Here is an 18497-nt window from a genome sequence, read left to right as displayed (position 1 = left end):
GCTCTTTTTGCGCGGGAGGGGGCGGGGGGCGCCGCGGGGGCGGGGCCAGCGCGCAACGAGGGGGCGGAGTCAGGGAACCTGACTCCGCCCCCCCGTTGCGCGCTGGCCCCGCCCCCGCGGCGCGATGACGCAGCACGCCGTGCGGTTGCCGTGGTGACGGGCGAGGCCTGGCGGGCCGGGGGGCGCCATGGCGGCGGCGGCGGCGGAGCGGGCGGACGGTCCCCCGCTGCCCGGCCCGCCGGGTGGCCGCCCGCGTCCCGTCTGTTCGCGGCCCTACTTCCTCGTCCTCATGGTCTTCGCCCACCTCTACGTCCTCAACGTTTTGGGGCTGCTGCTCTTCGTTCACCTCAGCGCCGGAGAGACCGGAGGGCCGCCCGCCGCTCCCCCGCCGCCGCCGCCGCCGCTGCCGCCGGCTTCTCCCGCCCGCGCCCTGCCGCGCTTGGAGGGCATCAAGGCAAGGCCGCGACAGGGGTGGTGTGGACGGGGGACCGGGGCTGCGCCGCCGCCGCCGCTGAACCGCTGCTCTCCCCGCAGGTGGGCCACACGCAGCGGGTGGAGCTGGTGCCAGGCAGGGCCCACGCCGTGCGGACCCTCAGCCTCAAGCCGCTCCTTTTCGGTGAGTACCGGCACCGCCGACACGCTCCCCCCGCCCCCGGCCTCCTGTCGGGGCCTCCCCCACGGCTGGCCCGTGGGTGCCCGGAGGTTTCCGCCGCTCGCGCTGCCCTAACGGCGGGGGGGCACCGTCTGACAACGGGTATCGGGGTGTCTGTCTCACACCCGCCGCTCTCACGCCCCATCGGGGGAGAATGACTTTTCTCGTGCTGACTTTTCCTCCCTGTGCCGCTTTACCTTGGGCCTCCCTTGAAAAAGCGGGTGATTTTGTTTAAGGTGTTTCGATACAGTATCCACAGAGGTTACATGTTCTGGGTGGCCTGTTTAGAAGGATTTGGAAGATTAACCTTTCCAGGTTTTTCAGATTCTCTTTAAAATACCATGAATAGACAGAAGATCACTGAAGAGGACCTCGGAGAAGCTGCTCAGTATTAGGAAAGGACAAGAGATGCCCAAACTTTTGGTAATAAATGATGATAAAGCAATTTAGCGTCGATGTTTCAGTGCTGAGGAAATAAGTAACAGAACTGATAGACTTAGCGTCTTCCATCATTCTGCGTCCTGTTCTAGATTTATCTTTATTTCTGGCTGCTCTGCTACACAACCCCATGACATCCATCTTTCAGATATTTTAAAACCTTCTTTACCGTTCTGTGGTTTTTGCTCAGGCTGGTAAAGTCTCATTAATTGAACTCTGTGTTATGGAAATCCACTGAGAATACAAAAATTAATTTTTTGGAACAGATAATTACAAAATTCCTACTACTGCAAGGTCAGAAGACCTGTTGTCTCTGAAAAGCTAGCATTGAGAGCCTTCCTTAGATGCTTTCTCAATAATATAAGAGGGTTTTTTTTATGATTCCAAGTAGACTATACATACTGAAAGTCTGCCCATAAATCAGATAGGTTTCTTATTAAACTCCTTTAATGCAAAAAAGTATCTGGAAGAAATATACAAAGTTCTTCTTTCATTTCTACATAGGTGGTACTCATGGTTTGCAAATTTCTAAGTGGATTTCTGTCTGACATTCAGTAAACAGACACGCTAACCTGGAACTGATATCCCACAGCATTCGCAAAGCTGGCATCATTACCAGAACCACGGCCTGGGGCAATTGCTCTGCTTTTCACTTGGGAAAAACTCCTGTTTCCACTTTCTCTGCCCTGCTGGTGCTGCTTAAGTGACAGGCCTGCAAGGAGGGTGCTGAAGTTGAGAAAAGGCAGGTTTGTCCCAGCAGCACTAATCCCACAACTTTCAGCTTATCACTCTGGTACCTCCATGGTTTCTGAGGGAAGCTTTGCTCCCTGAGGACGGTATCATGGGCAGCGCCGGACATTCATCATTTGAGATGCCACCCGAGTCTCTTCTCCTTTGTCCTCTGATAGGGAGTCCCTTAATTTAGAAACTGCAAGTTGCAAGACAGCTCTTATCTCCCGGATGAACCTGCCAGGAGCCCGCTCTGACTTTAAAAGACTTCCAGAGACTTCTCTATCTGTGCAAACAGTAACAATCTAAACTGGTTTTAAAAACCTGATTTATTGCATCTCTGGTGTTTAAATTAGTGGAAGTGTGTATTGAACTGAGTTGTGTTACAAACCCAGAAGTTGCTAGCAAAGAAGGACTCTTGAATTTCTGGGGATTTTACTGAAGACAAAGTGTTGCGGTATGTGAGAGCCAATTTAAGGAAATAAGTGGTTGGTCTCTGATCTTTGCTTTCAGCAGAACAGGCTGTAGTGGGACTACAGCAGCAGACGGCTCGTTAATGATTTAATGTGAGCTCTGTGCTTTGGAGCATGGCACTGGACACCATAGGGGAACTTGCGGTTTGTTTTTTAAATGTGGGTAAGTCATCTGCATTGGACCCAAGTGTATTCCGTGGAGCTCTGAAAAAGTCCCTGCCCTATTTTTTTCCCCCCTCTGGCTACGAGACATCATTTCTAAAGCTTGTAAGTCAGACCATCTGTGCACTTTTTAGTTAGGAAACACTAGTAATCAAATAATCCTATTAATGGAAAACAAGTATCAGACAAAGCCTTTTCAACCTTCAGAGCTTTTATGTGTTCTGTTGTGTTTTCCAAACGCAGTCTGTTCAGAAGATACTGCCATTGCAGGGACCACCTGGCAGCGGATTCTGTGGATTGGGCGGCAGTTTGCAAGACAAGGCGGCGGGGAGGAATAAAAATAGGAAATCTCACTGTGTTTTTCTTCTGAGCCTCAGGGAATAGAAGTAATCACTGCACAAATGTCAGGGCGCAGCTGAATTTCAGTGTAAGCGTCTGAGTGGTTGTCTGAGCCCACGCTGAATCTGAAGAGATCTCATCATGGGTTGTTGGTGTGCTTTACGAGCACAGGGAGGCAATGTGTCTCCATCAAACCGGGTGGCTGTCTCCACAACCAAGACTGCAGGCGTCATGAACAAGGCTGAGTGCGTTTCATCCAAAAGCTGTTTTCTCCCTTATTTGAATCCCAAGTTGAATCCACCATAGAAAACTATCCACTGACAGTGCTTTGTTAGGTAGTATAAATCAGACTTGTTTTCTCATTTGGGGATTTGCTGGTTTCTGCTCTGTGGTCTGGAGGGTAGAACTATAGCTGTGTTTAGCCCAGAGGGAGTTACAGTCCCTGCTTCCTTGGGTGAGAGAGTGAGCTGCAGAGAATTTGGTGAGACTGAGTTTTGCCACCTTTTCTCTCTTCCTTGCATGCAGGGGGAAGGCCAGACAGATGCATCATGTTTCTTCCTCCCCCCGTATCAGAATGGCAAGTATCTCCTGCTCTGCTGTGGTCGGGGCTCACCTCTGAGTCCCAAGCAAAGCTGCTGTTGCACACCAAAGCAGAGGTTTAACCGGCTGATGTCCCACTCCTGCTCTGCTCTTTCTCAAGGCTTTTGTGCTGTCTTCGGTAGTTCCCCAGTTATCAGAATCTTCTGATCCAAATTGAATTTCTGATGTTAAAAAATGGTTTTCCCTGTTATGCAGAAGCCCTCAGCTGTCTTTGTGCCTTTCCTGCTGCAGAACGGCCGTTTCCTTTTGTGTGTGAGGATGCTCATCAAGTCTTAGCGCAGCAAGCTGAAGGGACAGCCTGAGTGACTGCTCAAGAGCAGAGTTTAGCACTCATTTTTTTTAAGGGGCTGGGCATTGCTTGCGTGGGTTCCTCTCCCCCTTAATTTACCTCGGACTGTTTAAAAGTAAAGTATTTGCTCCATTACATAAAAAAGCATCAGTTAGCAGTCAGGGAGGCTTTCATGTAAACTCTCTGGACAGAAAGCAAGCAGGCACTTGGGCAGCATCAATGTCTCAGGGACAAATAATGAAGCTGAAATGGCTATCAGCTGTGATGAAGAGAACTAGAAGGAACTGTTATGACAGGTCTCTTCCAGATTGTGCTCGCCTGCGGAGTTCAGTTCAGTTTTGTTGTGACGTTGGATGTGACACGAAGCTGTCCATTGCAAGTCCTGGATCTGCAGAGCCTTGCAAGAGGAATATGTTAAATCTGCATCCTTAAGCTCTGTCTCAGTAGAACAAGGGTCTGTAATGAGGTCCTATCTGTGGACTATGACTGCTTTGAATCACCTAAAAATATTGTTTGTACATCTCCAAAACACCGACTGCCAGGGAAAGGAGTTTTCTAGCCATAGGGAAGGGAGCAGTTTCTTATTGTTGGAATTGAGATTTTTCAGACCTTCCGGCCAGCCTGTTCAGGGCAGCGGTGATGTTTCCACCTCCGCACCGCCTGGTGCAGGTTCCTGTTCTTCTTCTGCCAGGCATAGGCCTTGTTCACCACCACTTTGTCACTCTGTACTTCACCGCTTACAACAAAGACCCCTGCGTGAGTGCCTCTCATGATGTTGTGGACACACGTAGCATCTATGTCCAGCCACTGCTGGAGCCTGGCGGGGATTTCGGTTCTGAGGAGCGGGCCGTGCTTCAGGACCTCCACCCTGGAGGGGTCCAGGTCGAAGTCCGAGATGGTGGTGGTCGTGTTCTTCCTCAGGATTCGGATTTTCACTGCTGCAGGGGTTGGAAAAAGCTGTTAGTTCTGTTTACTTTTCATAGCTCTTACCTGCCTAAAGACACAGCCAACGCTTTCTTGCTGTTTCTGTAATGTGGTGACGCATCCATCCAAGCTCTTGTAATTGCCATGAATTTGTAAAAGTTCTCATTTGAAGTTAGTTTCCGGTGTTGAACACCGTTATTCTCACTATGCTTTTCTCGTGAGAGTGGCAAAGGCGTATCAGTGCTGCTGCATGGGCGGAAACCCTCTAGCAAGCAGGGGTGAGAGCAAGTCTGGTCTGATGCAAAATACTTGATTTTTCTCTGAGCTGGGATTTCAGGAAGTGACATGACTGCCAGCAGCCTTGAATTTTTAACTTTTTTTTTTTTCATGAAGGTTGCGTGCCTGAATTCAGGACAGTATCTTGAAAACTTCCTGCCGGCTGGTTGACCAGAGCCAGTTCTGCCACCTGCTTGGGGTAGGGGAGGGAGAGTCGCATTATTAGAACAACGGTCCTGAAGTTTGAAACAGCTAATGTGGAGTTTGCTGAGGGTTTTTTATACGGGCATTGATTGAAATGTTGCTCTCCAAAGGAAAACCAGAGTAGTGCTTATATTTATCAGCCACGGACCAAAATCAAATCAGAGACCACAGAAATAAAGCAGTTCTTCACCTTCGGTGCTGCCTGGAGCTGCGCCCTCCTGCTACCTAACAGGTGAGTAGGGACCTGAAAATCTCTGTGATCTGCTGTAAAAGCTGCAGTTCCTCCAAGTCAGTTTGTTATGGCAAAGCCATTTTCTATCTGTGCTGCTGCTTGGCTGCTGGAGGGAACAGCAGCAACTGAACGGAGGAGGAGGAGGGTTACTCACCAAAATCATTGGCGCAGAGGTTTTCAAGGATCTCCCTGGCAGTGCTGGCCTCCTCAAGCTCGCAATCCTTGCAGCTGGCTCGGGGCACTGCTGCAACAGAAATTTGGTTATAATACCCTTGTCAAGCGTCACTGGAAAAGACGTAATGCAATTTTGAGATCTGCGAGTGGTGGCTTGCTGTTTCGACGTGGTGCTTCCTCCTGAGCTGCCCAGTCCCTGGAGAGACAGCTTAGCCTGCCAGGGTGGGAACTGTTAAGCTCTCCTTTCTGTGGCTGGGGCAGACCTGCTTGTCGTGCTTTGTTTAGGCTTGGGTGTGTTGCTGCATGTTAAAGCAGCAGTGAAAATGCTTACTGAAGATCTCCTAGTTTGGATGAAACAGTAATGCCATTGGTATGGCCAGGCTCCATCAATGATGCTGAAATGAGGCGTCTGTTCTCCCCTTAACTGCTCTCAAATCTCCCCCAGTGTTCATCACTATCTGGGTGTTTAATTTAGTCTTAAAGATTTTTTTCTTGTGTAACTCATGTCTGCAAGAGGCTTATGCCCCTTTGTTGTGTTTCCTAATGTTTAAAGAGAAGGCTTGCAAAACATTTCTCTTTGCATGTTTTTAAACCCTGGACACAGCTGAAAGATGAGGGCTGCAGCTCCTCAGCTCTGCTGGAAGCACATCTCATCGCCTGGAGCCTGCACACCAGGAGCTCTCACGCTGTGACTGAGCATTAGGCTTTTACAGCAATTCCTTCCCCCTGCCCCAAACCCTGCCTGCTCTGATGGCACCCAGGGAGCTCATGAATACAGTAGAGAGGGGAACAAGCTGCAGTCAATGTTACACTAATTTTCTAGACGTGGTGGAGTTCCCAGAGAGAACAAAATTAAGATTTCTACATAATTTTTGTAAATTATGGCTTAAAACCAGAAGCATTAGGAACGCGAAGAAGAAACAGGCTTTCAGGGTTACATACGGGAAAACATATGAGTTAAAAAAACCCCTTACTTCTCCTGCTCGATGAATTTTCATCCATGGAGACTGCTGCGATGCACAGTTCATGATCCGCAGGGAACTTGTTGCAGTTGAGGATTTCGGGCCAGGGGTAGCCGTAACAAGCCATGACGGGTGCGCAGCTTCTCTTGACGGCTTCGCAGAGGCTGCGGCAGGGGTAGATGAGCCTGGGGAGGGGACAGGGGTTGCAGTACCTCTGGACTCATGGCAGCAGGCTGAGGGTTAAGCTCTGGCACCGCATGTTGCGCACTGTAGTGCTAGCAAGGGCTTTTTTGGGGGCTTTGATGTCTTTTGAATATTCATGCCCAGGAGGCAAATGAGGACTTTCTGAGGATGGGAGGGATGAGGCCATTCGATACAGGTTGCTGCCAGAAGCCCTGCCTCTGTCCAGGGATCTTCTCTATTTGTGCAAAGCCTCCTTGCCTTTACAGGTGCCTAATGAAATACCTGATTTCCTTAGCAGCTCTGTCCTTTGACAGCTGCACCTCAGAACTGAGGATTCCTCCCTGGTGCTGGCACTGTCGGGCTGAGGAAGCCCTTGTGTGGTCAGGGCAGGAGCCGGGAAAGGGGGCTGCAGGGGAGGTGGGAGGTGAAGCCTGTGGGTGCCAGCAGCTGCTGCGGCGTGCGAGGGGCGCAGCCGGGGAGACAGCAGCAGTGCCTGGGGTGGGAGAGCAGGGAAATCCAGAGGAGGGAACATAATGCTTCTGTTCCTGCAAGATTAAATGCTCCTGTTTCACTGTCAGATGGAAGGTCCCTGCTGGGTAATCCAATTGCCCCTTGCTGAGGGGGGCAGCATGGCTTCTTGGGGACTGTGCTGAGATTTCGCGCATTTTCTCTCGGGAAGCAAATGCAGTTGTGCTGTTGGAGAGTGTTACTTGCTACAGTTGAAATAATTTGTAAAAACATCTTACCTGTCCAAGCAGATTGGTGCAAAGAGGGAGCAGAGGAAAATCCTTGCGTCTGGGTGGCACTCCCTGGCCAGCAAGGGCAGCCAGCTGGAAGACTGCTGGATCACTTCTGTCATGGTCTCGTGCTCCAGCAGGTTAGGAATCCTCATCTCGGAGTAGCCGATGTCATAGCACAAGGCCATGCGGAGTGGAATGGGCGTGCAGCTGGAGGATCTCCTCAGGTAGCTTGCCCAGGCTCCTGGAGAGCCCCAGAGCAGCAGACGTGCCAGGAGACCCAGTAGCCATGGGCCACCCGATCTCGAGGCTTGCCTGCGGTGGGCTGTGACCATGCTCGGAGCAAGCTGGGAGTGGACGAATGGGCAGCGCACCCTGGACTGAGCTGCTCCCGACTGCAGGATGCCTTTTATAGCCTAAGAGCCACCTCTCTGTCAATCCATCCTCATTAAGCGCGGCCCTTTCAGAGCCCTCATGGGGAAGACAATGCTCCAATTTTCGTTTGCCAGCGGCCCTGATTGTTTGGATTTTAGCAGGGGTTTGGCTTAGATCAGCAGGTGTGGAAATGAGGGCAGTTGGGGAGGGATGAATGACTTGGCCCATGTGTCTTGGGGCTCTTTCAGCCGAGATTGAATCTCTGTTTGACACCAGTGCTCCAACCCATCCCCTTTCTCTTGCTCCAGGATTAGTCATTATTTCATAAACCCCAATGTTTTCCTCTCTTTTGTTTTTTGTAAAAGCAATCAAGTGTTGCTCAAAGTCAATTAGGAGGCATTTGTTTAGCTGGATCTATTGTTGAGCGGGCAGAGAGATAGGATGGTCTCACAGCCAGAAGTTAACCGTTTCAGAGAGCTGAGGGTAGAGAGGAACTAATTTGCAGCTGTGGAGCCAGGCTGTTTGCAGATGGGATTGGCAGCGCTTAGCTGGAAACCCCCTCACCTTGCAACCTGCGTGACAGAGCGTGCTTTCCGGTTAACAGAATTTTTACTTCATTACGAAATCCCGTTACTACCGCTGAAGAGTGGGATTGTCCTTCCTCCAGCATGTAATTAAGATTCCAGAAGCCATCATTATTGTAGCCCAGTTTGGGGAACTGGAAATACTGGGGGCGTTGCTTGCCAGAGCGTACGGTTCATTCGGACCTGGTGCTGTGCCATGAGGTTCAAACCAGCCAGCGGAAGCTCCGGCTCTGCAGCGTCCTCTGGCACAAGGACCCTGCGCTGCCTGTGGCGGAAATTGTTTCCTTGGAGGGTGTTACGGATACAGCCGGCTGCATTGTGTGTCTGGGGCTTCCCAGGAACATCTCATTCTCTCCAGCGCTAGTTCTGGTCTGTACTTAGCAAGAAGCCAACTGCTTATTGACAGTTTGAGCTGATGGGGTTGATTTAAGGTCATGGAAGTAATTAACCATTTTTTTTCCTCCCGCTGGCTTTGAGGATTCCTGCTGTAGTGGAGATGTAATGTGTCCTTGGCACATGCCTGCAGGAGCTCTAGGGGGCTGCGATTTGGAGAGCAGGACCTTTGGCCCAAGAGCACTTAAACCTGTCCTGCTTTGGTGGTTTTTTCTTTCCCTCTTCAAAAAGTCTCAGCAGCTGGTAACAAGGTCACCGTAGCAGTGACAGACGTCTACCAGAAGAATCTTCTCAACCTGCTGGGCCACGGTGTAACTGTGCTGTGGAGCAGGACCTCGCCAGCACTTCGCAAGTGTGTGCCCAGTGCACCAAGCAGTTAGAAATCTCATCGCCTCATAGTTGTCGGTGGATTTCTCTGCATTTAAATTTGCTTGCGATCCTGGTGTTTCCTGATTGCTGCAAAGGAAAGCGGGTGATACCGGGATGCTACCTGGGTGTGGAGCGTGGCATCCACCATGTGCAGTGTCTTCCCCTTTAATATTGCATTTGAAGACCGTTTTAGTGGGGGATAAAGGGAATGAGTGGGAATAAGCTTGGAAGTTGCCTCCTCACTGTTTGAGTTTCACAGGAGAGCACTGTGCCACGTTCTCCTGAAAGGCGTTGCTTTTGTTCAAAGTGCTGTCCTCTCCACGTGACAGCAAGGAAGCCTGAAACCCTGGCCATCACTGCTGCCCACCGTAAAGGTTTTGGCCTCCCTTCCTGTAAAGCAGCAGTTCCCAGACTGTGATCCACATGTCACCTTTGAAGTGATAATATATGGTGATATGCATGTGTTTGTTCACTCCTTTGTCCATTGTGGTATCTGCGAGAGAGTTTAAAGGCTTGACCCCTGGATCCAAACATTTAGGAACTGCTGCTGTAAAAATACCCGCTTCCAGCAGCTCAGGTGTGTGGTGTGTGCTCTTTGAGACCTCTTCTTTTAGAAAGGTGGATGTGTTTGAATGTACCAAACTTAGGTAGAGTCTAAATTTCCCCCCCACCTCTTTTTTTTTTTTTTTTTTTTTTCTTTCTTCCGAGTGGCCTGCCATCAGTATGGGGTCCCGCTGTAACAGTTCCTCAGTCTCTGTTGCTGCTCACACTTTTGCTGCAGAAATTCCCAACTTCCTGACGGAGGAAGAGTGCAAGCTCATCGTCCATCTGGCACAGCTGAAGGGGCTGCAGAAGAGCCAGATCCTACCAACAGATGACTACGAGGAAGCCATGGAAATGATAGAAATCAGCCAGATGGACATTTTCAATCTGCTGGACCACAATCAGGACGGGCAGCTGCAGCTCAAAGAGGTAGAGTGTGGGACAGACCCGGAGAGGTTTGCTGGGGGACTCTCTGGCAGGTCACCTCCTCAGATGGTCTCTTGATTACTGTTGTGCTTGGGTAGGGACAGACCCCAGTATACACCAATCAGTTTTTGTTTAATTTTATGTCTCAAGACTTAAGCTGACCTTCAGCATGGAAGTTTCTGGGGAAATGTGCAGCAGTTGTCATGCTATTGGGAGGCAGAAACAGTCCTTGGCAGGAGATGTGTGTTTTGAACATGCTGGGTGAAAAGTCCCTTTTGCTGTGGGTTTCCTCTTGCTGGGTGTCCTGGGGAAGTGAGTTTGTAGCGTAGGCGCTGCTTTGTGCAGCCTGTGGGGACTGACTGTGTTCAGTTGGCCAGACATCAGCAAAGCCACCCCTATAATGACCCTGGAGAGGGATAATGAGCACCGTGTCCACAGCCCTTCAGCACCCTTGCCTTGTATGGCAGGGTGCATCGGGGCAGGCGCTGGCAGTTCAAGGATGTCCCTCCCCAGGCTCCCTTTTCAGGTGGGGCTGGGGGTGTGTAACGTCCTGTGGGCAGCAAGTGTTGTGGAGTATGGGGAACTGTGCCAGGGACAACTGTGCAAGGATCCTTTCTCTGGAGGTCAGAGCCTGCTGAGAGCTCTCCAGGATACTGCATCTCTCTGTCCACATGGAAAGGAAGCGTTTTGTTCCAAGCTCTTATCTTGGGCAAGTAAAAGCATTCACTTTTATCATTAATAGCTTTACTTTCCCTTCAAGAGAAAGAGCTGTGGCCCCTCCACTTCAGGACTGGTTAACCGAGTCCCAGCAGTCGTTTGCCATGACCTAAACTGGAAATAACAGCGTGCATCAGCCACACACTGTGTGTGGCTGCCAGATGATTCCCCCTCCAATCTTCTTTCTGCAGAGACGTGCTGATGCCTGGCTGGCCGATGCTCTGCGGAGGAGAGCCCGCCAGGCCTCAAGCAGGGGATCTGCAGGGTTTCCTTAGTATGAGAAACCAGTGCCTGGTATTGATCCATTTCTGAATTTCAGGTGTTGACCCACACACGGCTTGGGAACGGCAGGTGGATGACCCCTGAAAACATCCGGGAGATGTACACTGCAGTCAAGGCTGATCCTGATGGGAACGGTAAGAGCAGCTCCATGGCAATCCCTTTGCCCTCAGCAGGCTGGACTCCTCGCCCAGCCATGCGGGGCAGAGCAAGAGCCAGGTCCCTGCCTAGGCCTCTTTCTCTGGCTGTGTTCTTCAAAGGAAAATAACGCTGCTTCAGAGACCTTCACAGAAAAGTAAAATCAGTGTGAACCTCTCATCGGAGCACTCCTGCCCCTTCATCACCAGTCTAGCAGCAGACTAGTTCCACCGCCTGGGCTTGGATATTGCAGAAGCAGGACCAGAACAAGACTCTGCACTCCCTCTCCCCTGTCAGACCTGCCTTAGTTTGTGCCACAATGTCACAGGGTGCACTTCTGCTCCTGTGGTCTGAGAGATGGCTCTGGCTCTGACTATGTAGCTCTTGTTATCTGGGCTGCAGGTTTTAAGGTGCACCCCTCCTGCTTTCAGGGAGACCTCTGCAGCAGGCTGGGAGCGCCGCAGCACTGTCGGGGGAGGGCAGTGTAAGCAGAGGTGAGGGTGGTCTTGTTGGTCAGCCTTTGTTGCTGACCCCCCATCTCTGCCGCTGTAAACTCACTGTATTCCATGAGGCCACTTCTGCACTTCCTGCCCCTGGTCTTCCGAGGGCTCCTGCTGGTCCGGACACGCACTCTAACCTCTGCTGCTCTAATTAGAGTGCCCTCAATTAAGCAACTTTCCATTTCCTAATCAAATTAAGTGAACGCACAGGCTCTGCGTGCTCTTTTCCAGTGACCTGGCGTTGAGAGCTGCCCAGGAGGAGCTGGTTTGGGGTTGAAGCTCTATCCATGTGAATGCCTACATATCCGGAGGGCACCCTGTGCCCCGCTCCTCCAGGCTGGTGGCATTCTTGGCAGGGTTAGGAGCGTATGACCGAGTCCTCGGTGGCTTTTCCACTGTTCTGGACATTAACAAATGAAAGGTCCTGTTAAAGTGCTCTTGGCAGGACCATGGTTCCAGAGAGCTGCTTCCCCCCGTTGTTAGATTGGTACGTGACACTGAGAGACCAGGTCGCAACCTGGATGTGGCACTGCATCATCGAAGACTGTGTGGAGTAAGGGGAAGTGGGGACAGAAAGACACTAGAAATAATAATGGTCTGGATAATTTGGTCACAACCACAGGCACCTGAGGAACTGTCCCAGGCTGACCCTGGTGGCTGTCCCTTCCTCCTGCCGGAGGGTGCTGTGTGCTCGGGGAGCAGACCTGGCACCACAGCAGCACTGGGTTTGCTGCCTGAGCGAGCTCCACTCGCAGCCCACAGTGGCTGCTGGCTGCCCGGCAGCACGCTGCAGCGCTCCTTATGCTCCAGTCCCGGGGACCTGATCCTCAGTGCGGGGCTTCCTTCTCCAGAAAGGGGCAACAACAAATATGAGGATTTTTCTGAAGCCGACAAAGGCAAAAGTCCATCCCTTGCCGAGTCCAGTTGAGTGCAAACAAGAAATACCTGTTTTAGTAGAAACCACTTGTTACCTATCACTTTTCTGTTATTTCTACTTACGCAAGATCATACTCTGTTGTATTTCTCACTCATGTTTTACAATTACACAAATGCGGAGGAATGCACCACTTGTTTTGGGTTTGGCTTTTTTAACTTACCATGCAAGGTCTTGTAGAAAATGCAGTCTGAGGTGTCCCACTGTGCTCTTAAACGTGTCTGTTTAAATACGTAAGTAACAAGCCCCAAGGCATCAGGTGGCACAGGCTTTTTTCGCTGCGGCATTGCCTGTGTTAGAACCGCAGTGGCTATTTCTCTCTTTTGATGGATTGGTTTGTGTATTTGAGGAGCTTTTCAAAGTTCAGAATGGTATTTTGCCTGTCCCAGTGCTGACCTTGCACAGCAGCTAAGGGTTCACTTTTGCAGGTTGCTGTCTGCTCTCTACTCCACTAAAGGTGAGAGCATTGCTGGGGCCCGTAACCCTGCGCTCGCGGGGTGCAGCCCGTGGTGGGCACAGTGGGGGACCCTGAATGGAGTTTGTTTGAGGAAGGCAGTTTCTGCAGTGCCCTCAGCCGGTGGTTTCTCTGACTGCAGGACGCTAAGAACTATTACCTGCACCAGAGTCAGTCGGCTTTTCCTCTCTTCCTGTAGGTGTGCTGAGTTTGGAGGAGTTCAAACAACTAAATATCCGTGATTTCCACAAGTACATGGGAAGCCAGAAAGTGAAGATGAGTGACTTGGTGCGCAACAGCCAGCACACCTGGCTGTACCAGGGCGAGGGGGCACACCAGGTGATGAGAGCCATACGCCAAAGGTAAGGGCCAGGCAGCCGGGCGGTTGGGTTTGTGTAGGCACGAGGACCACCTGTGCTGGGAGAGGCAGTGGCAGACGTGCTGATATTCACACTTCCTAATTGCGTGAAAGTCTTTGGAGTATAAAGAGCAATGAACACAGACACGGAATGGGGAGAGGAGGTTTTCATTAGAACAAGAATTTGTATTGTCCCATGGAAAAGGAAAAAGAAAAATCAAACCTTTCAGCGTCTCCATTCACTTTTGGGAACAGCCCTATAAAACCAAGAAGACTTGGCATTATATGAAATAATTCATTCTAATTAGTAAATGAGCTTACTGGGAGAAACTGCCCGTTTCCAATGCTGTCTGGGTGCCAGTAGTTACTGTCATTTTCTTTAGTTACTCATGCATTTCACTGAAATCTGTCTTAGCTGTTCAGAGCTGACTTTTTAACAAGCACAACTTCATCTCAAGTAAGATGAGTTAGTTTAATGCTCCAAGCACACGTATTGCGGGGCAGCTCACGGCAGACAGGAGAACCTCTTACCTTTCCTTTCATGTCAGATTTGGTACTGGGAAGCATCAAACCCATCACACTGGCCAAATCGTTTATCTGTGGTGAGTTTCGGATAATTGGCTGGAGACTCTTGTTCTTGTGGTGCTGGTCCTCGCCCAGGATATGGGTGGGTGAAATCTGTCCCGAGGCTTGAAAATGGCTGTTGGCCACTCCTTTTCTTCAGTACATTCCAGAGGGAGAATGGGGTCGCATATTGCCTTGATTAGAGCAGACTGTGGCTGCCACCTTCTCCGTGCCAGCTAGCCAGCACACACAGGCATCGGCATACTACTTTTACAGTCTTCAGCTGGACAGTGTTACGAGGACATGAAGACATAGCACTGAAGGAGGCTGTTACCATCGTCCCTGGGACCATGCGGTGCCTGGGGAGGAGCTTTGACATCCTGCCTGGGTGCCACGTTCCCCTTGCGCTTGCCCGGAGGGCATCATCAGTCTGAATTCTCAGAGCTCTGAGTGTTCTTTGGCAGGTCTCAAGAGGTACCTGCTTGCCTTGGGGATGATCTCAGATGTAGCAGCGGAAAAATCCCAGAGCAGGAGGGTTCCGGTCTCCTTGATCACTTCCCGTGCCCCTCTGCCCTGGGGGGAGCCTGCTGAAAAGGCAACAGGGAAAGGTGAGTTAGGTGACAAGAATATTCCTAGAGCTAGTCTCTCGTTCACTCTCAGCAGGGGCCCTGTGCTTTGCTGACTGTCCCCGAGGTCCGTAGGTGGTGTGCAGGAGTCCAGAGAAGCGATGAGATGGCACATGAAGGCTCCAGGGACACACACAGAAGGGATCTTGCTGAGCAATCAAAGTCTTCCTGAGCGCAGTCCTGATGGAGATGCACCCTTCGGTTTTGTTTTGGTTTTTTTATTAACCTTGACGAGGACTTTCTGAGCTGATGCTGATGGTCCAACAGATCTGTAAGGACCTAGTTATCTCTTGATATGCTTGCTGCAGCCCATCCGTCTCTCCGGTCTGTTGGGGAAGGGGGTTATCTTTCTCTGGATTTATCCGGTGCTTGGGAGTAGTGGCTGACCAGGGTGATGGTGCTTTCCCCTCACCTGCTCTGCACTCCTCTTCCCCAGGGTAATGCGCCTGACTCGCTTGCCCCCTGAGATTGTGGAGCACAGCGAGCCCCTCCAGGTTGTGCGGTACGACCAAGGAGGGCACTACCATGCCCACATGGACAGTGGCCCCGTCTTCCCCGAGACTGCCTGCAGCCACACCAAGCTGGTCGCCAATGAAAGCACTGCCTTTGAGACCTCCTGCCGGTAAGGTCTGCTTTGGCACAACCTGGAACGTGTTAGAGAAGAGGTGTGGAGAGCTGTTTGCCTCACCTCGCGTGGGGCTCGGCGCTCAGGTTGTGGGCTCGCAAACCAGCTCTGGAGATCGCTGGCATGAAGGGGTTTGAAGGGGGAGATGGGTGATTCCTTTGGGTACGCATGAAGAGGGCAGAGTCGTTCTGCAGAACCGCTGGACCATCCCCACCAGAGGCTAGAAACACACTCTCAAGGTTGTGGGAGGGGATTTTCTTTGTTGTCCTGGTCTTGTCCTTGGAGAAAATGTGATGATGTAAATCACTTGTCTTGTGATGTCTTGGAGGAACTGCTGTGTGTATGGTGGAGGGGCAGGGTATGGACAGCCCCGCTGCATCCCCTCCTGATCCAGTTGTGTCCCCTGACAGCCACTCTGTCTTGCAGGTATGTGACAGTGCTGTTCTACCTGAACAACGTGACTGGGGGAGGCGAAACAGTCTTTCCTATAGCTGATAACAGGACATACGAAGAGATGGTAAATGAATTTTGCTTATATGTTACTCCGGGGGATTTTGAGTCCCTCTTTGAACATCTTTATTCGCTGTGGCTGCAGAAGGGGTCTGGTGTGTGAGGTTGGTGGACGTTAACCTTCGTAGCTAGAACATGGGGAACCTGTGTCCCTCTGAGGCCAAGGGAAGAGGCGCAGGGCTTTGACACCTGCACCTCTCCCTGCTCAGAGGCGTGAGGAGCGGTCTGTTGGCCTTGCTGCCGTAACACGGGTCCTGCTCGCTTCTCTCTGGGCAGGTTTCCTCAGACTAAATCTTGGCAGGAGGTATGTTGTGCTCCTGTCATGTGACATGTTAAAGGAATGGGTGGCTGCTCAGAACCAGGTCACGGACCTCCAGGGGGGCTGAAACTGGCTGCTCCGGGTGGGTTGTGAAAGCCTGGCCCTGCCCAGCGTCAGCCTTGAGCTGTTCCTGTGGAGCGTTCAGGCAAAGGGCAGGATGACGGCTGGCAGCGGAGGCAGCCCAGTGCGTGCACTTCATTCCAGCCCCATTTGCGACACCTTCTCTGTGGTTTCTTGCCAGTCTTTGATCCAGAACGACGTTGACCTGCGAGATACTCGGAAAAACTGCGACAAGGGCAATTTGCGAGTGAAACCTCAGCAAGGCACTGCTGTCTTCTGGTACAACTACCTGTCAGATGGAGAAGGTGTGGTCCTGTTTCAAGACTCGGGTCTTGGGAGGGGTAGGACTGCAGGAGGTGACAGCCGTGATCTTCTTGTGGCAGCTGGGAGCTCAGAAGAGAGTCAAAGGGTGGTAGCTGCCTGCTAGTGGGAACTGTAGAGCCTACTTGTCACCAGCTGGGTAGGAGCTTCCTGACTCTGAAAGGCCTTTGTTTACAGGCAGTAGGTCAGTGGCTCCTGATGCCTTTGGGGGACGGGAGTAGCTAGCAAACAAAGACCTTGGCTGCACTAGCCATCGCCAGCTGCCTCCCATCCCGCTGTGCGAGCTGAAACTCCTGCTGGAACTTGGTCTGCAATTGAAAATGTTTCACTGATGTGGTGTTGCCCAAAGGGGTGGGGAGGGGAGGTAGACAAAGGCACGGCCATCAGCTCTGCAGCACAGGGAGGCATGGCCCGCCCCGCGCGAGGCTCTGCCGTGCTTGGGGCCGACTCCTGCTTTATGGCTCAGCCGCAGCGTGATGAGATGTGTCCTTGGGGCTGTTTTTCTCATAAAGTGCAGCGCGGTTTTCTCTGACAGCCAGGCTGGGGGATTGACATGAATCTTCCAGGCTGCTGGTGAGTATGACTCCAGAGTGCTTTGACAGCAGATTTTGAGCAGTGGTGGGAGGAAGAAGTATGGCATCCCAGCTCCCCTGGGAGCAGCCCATGTTTCCATCTCCAGAAAATCCACAGAGGAGGTCAGAAGACCAGCATTTGGGCTGTTGGATGATAATATCAAGACCATCAGTCTCCTGTAAGAAGAGCCCTGTTGTGTTTTTATGAGCAAATTGTTCCTAAATGGAAGGCGGCTGCCGATGCAAGTCTGACACAGAAAAAACGTAGTACCTCTGTAAAGAGAGGGTCATTTAGAACTGCTGAAATCCAACCTCTAATATGGCCGAGAGCCTCTGACTTCCATGGGCCTTCTAGCAGCAGCACCTGTCTCTTCCATGCCAGCCTCCGCTTTTGGGAATCAGAGAATGGTTTAGGCTGGAAGGGACCTTAAAGATCTTCTGGTTCCAGCCCCAGGGCAGGGACACCTCCCACCAGAGCAGGCTGCTCCAAGCCTCTTCCAGCCTGGCCTCGAACACCTCCAGGGATGGGGCATCCACAGCTTTTCTGGGCAACCTTGTGCCAGTGTCTCACCACCCTCATAGTGAAATATTTCTTTCTGATATCTAATCTAAATCTCCCCTCTTCCAGTTTGAAGCCATTAACCCTCATCCTTGTAAAAAGTCCCTCTCCAGCTTTCTTGTAAGCGCTCTTCAGATACTGGAAGGCTGCTATAGGGTCTCCCTGGAGCCTTCTTTTCTCCAGGCTGAACAACCCCAACTCTCTCAGCTTGTCTTCGTAGGAGAGGTGCTCCAGCTCTCTGATCATCTCCGTGGCCTCCTCTGGACCTACTCCAGAGAAGGAGCTGAGAAACAGCAGCTGTGGTGCAGAATGTGAGAGCCCCTTGTGCTGGGTGGAGATGAGCATTTTGTATTTGGGAACCTCATAGGTGCTAGGGTGGGATGGCACCAAGATGGAGAGGCGCCGGGAGCGGCCAAGTCCTGCAAGCTGTCACTGAGCTACAACCCAAGCGGGTGCTGCGGGCGGGGGAGCGGGTGCCTTTCCTTGGGGTGCCGCAGCACTCCTCCCTGCTTCTTAATGGTTTGTCTGGTTTTTTTGTTCGGCAGGCTGGGTGGGGGAGCTGGATGACTTTGCCCTGCACGGGGGCTGCCTGGTCACCCAAGGCACCAAGTGGATTGCCAACAACTGGATCAACGTGGACCCCAACCGCCGCCGGCAGCAGCAGTTCCAGCAGGAGATGGAGCGCTACGCGGGGGCCGGGCCGGGCGAGTGGACGGTGGATAAAGCCTACAGCGGGGTGCACCTGGAGCTGTAGGGAAGGGGACGGAGGAGGGGGGGACAGGGGGGCGACAGGAGTGGCGGCGGGCCCGACCGCGCGCACGTGGCCTTTTCCCGCGCTGGGCGGGGGGGGCGGGGCCGCGTCGCGCGCCAATAAAGGGTGGAGCGAGAGGGGCGGTG

General features: G+C 51.9%; 2 protein-coding genes across 2 annotated transcripts; one reads left to right on the top strand and one right to left on the bottom strand.

The window, feature by feature from the left end:
• Nucleotides 1–116: 116 nt before the first annotated feature.
• P4HTM (prolyl 4-hydroxylase, transmembrane) lies at nucleotides 117–18491 on the top strand. Its single transcript, XM_074603242.1, has 9 exons — nucleotides 117–454; nucleotides 535–616; nucleotides 9877–10067; nucleotides 11101–11197; nucleotides 13286–13448; nucleotides 15071–15256; nucleotides 15686–15776; nucleotides 16330–16453; nucleotides 18146–18491. Exons 1-9 carry the CDS (start codon nucleotides 188–190, stop codon nucleotides 18352–18354), a joined length of 1410 nt encoding a protein of 469 aa, XP_074459343.1. The 5' UTR covers nucleotides 117–187; the 3' UTR covers nucleotides 18355–18491.
• On the bottom strand, nucleotides 4286–7709 carry LOC141749563 (secreted frizzled-related protein 5-like). Its single transcript, XM_074603243.1, has 4 exons — nucleotides 7384–7709; nucleotides 6467–6639; nucleotides 5473–5559; nucleotides 4286–4620 (listed from the first exon to the last, which is right to left on the bottom strand). Exons 1-4 carry the CDS (start codon nucleotides 7707–7709, stop codon nucleotides 4286–4288), a joined length of 921 nt encoding a protein of 306 aa, XP_074459344.1.
• Nucleotides 18492–18497: the final 6 nt, after the last annotated feature.

Source organism: Larus michahellis, chromosome 10 (genome assembly GCF_964199755.1).
Source record: "Larus michahellis chromosome 10, bLarMic1.1, whole genome shotgun sequence".
In the NCBI taxonomy this organism is placed as follows: domain Eukaryota; kingdom Metazoa; phylum Chordata; class Aves; order Charadriiformes; family Laridae; genus Larus; species Larus michahellis.
This window is presented reverse-complemented; position numbering and strand designations above follow the sequence as displayed.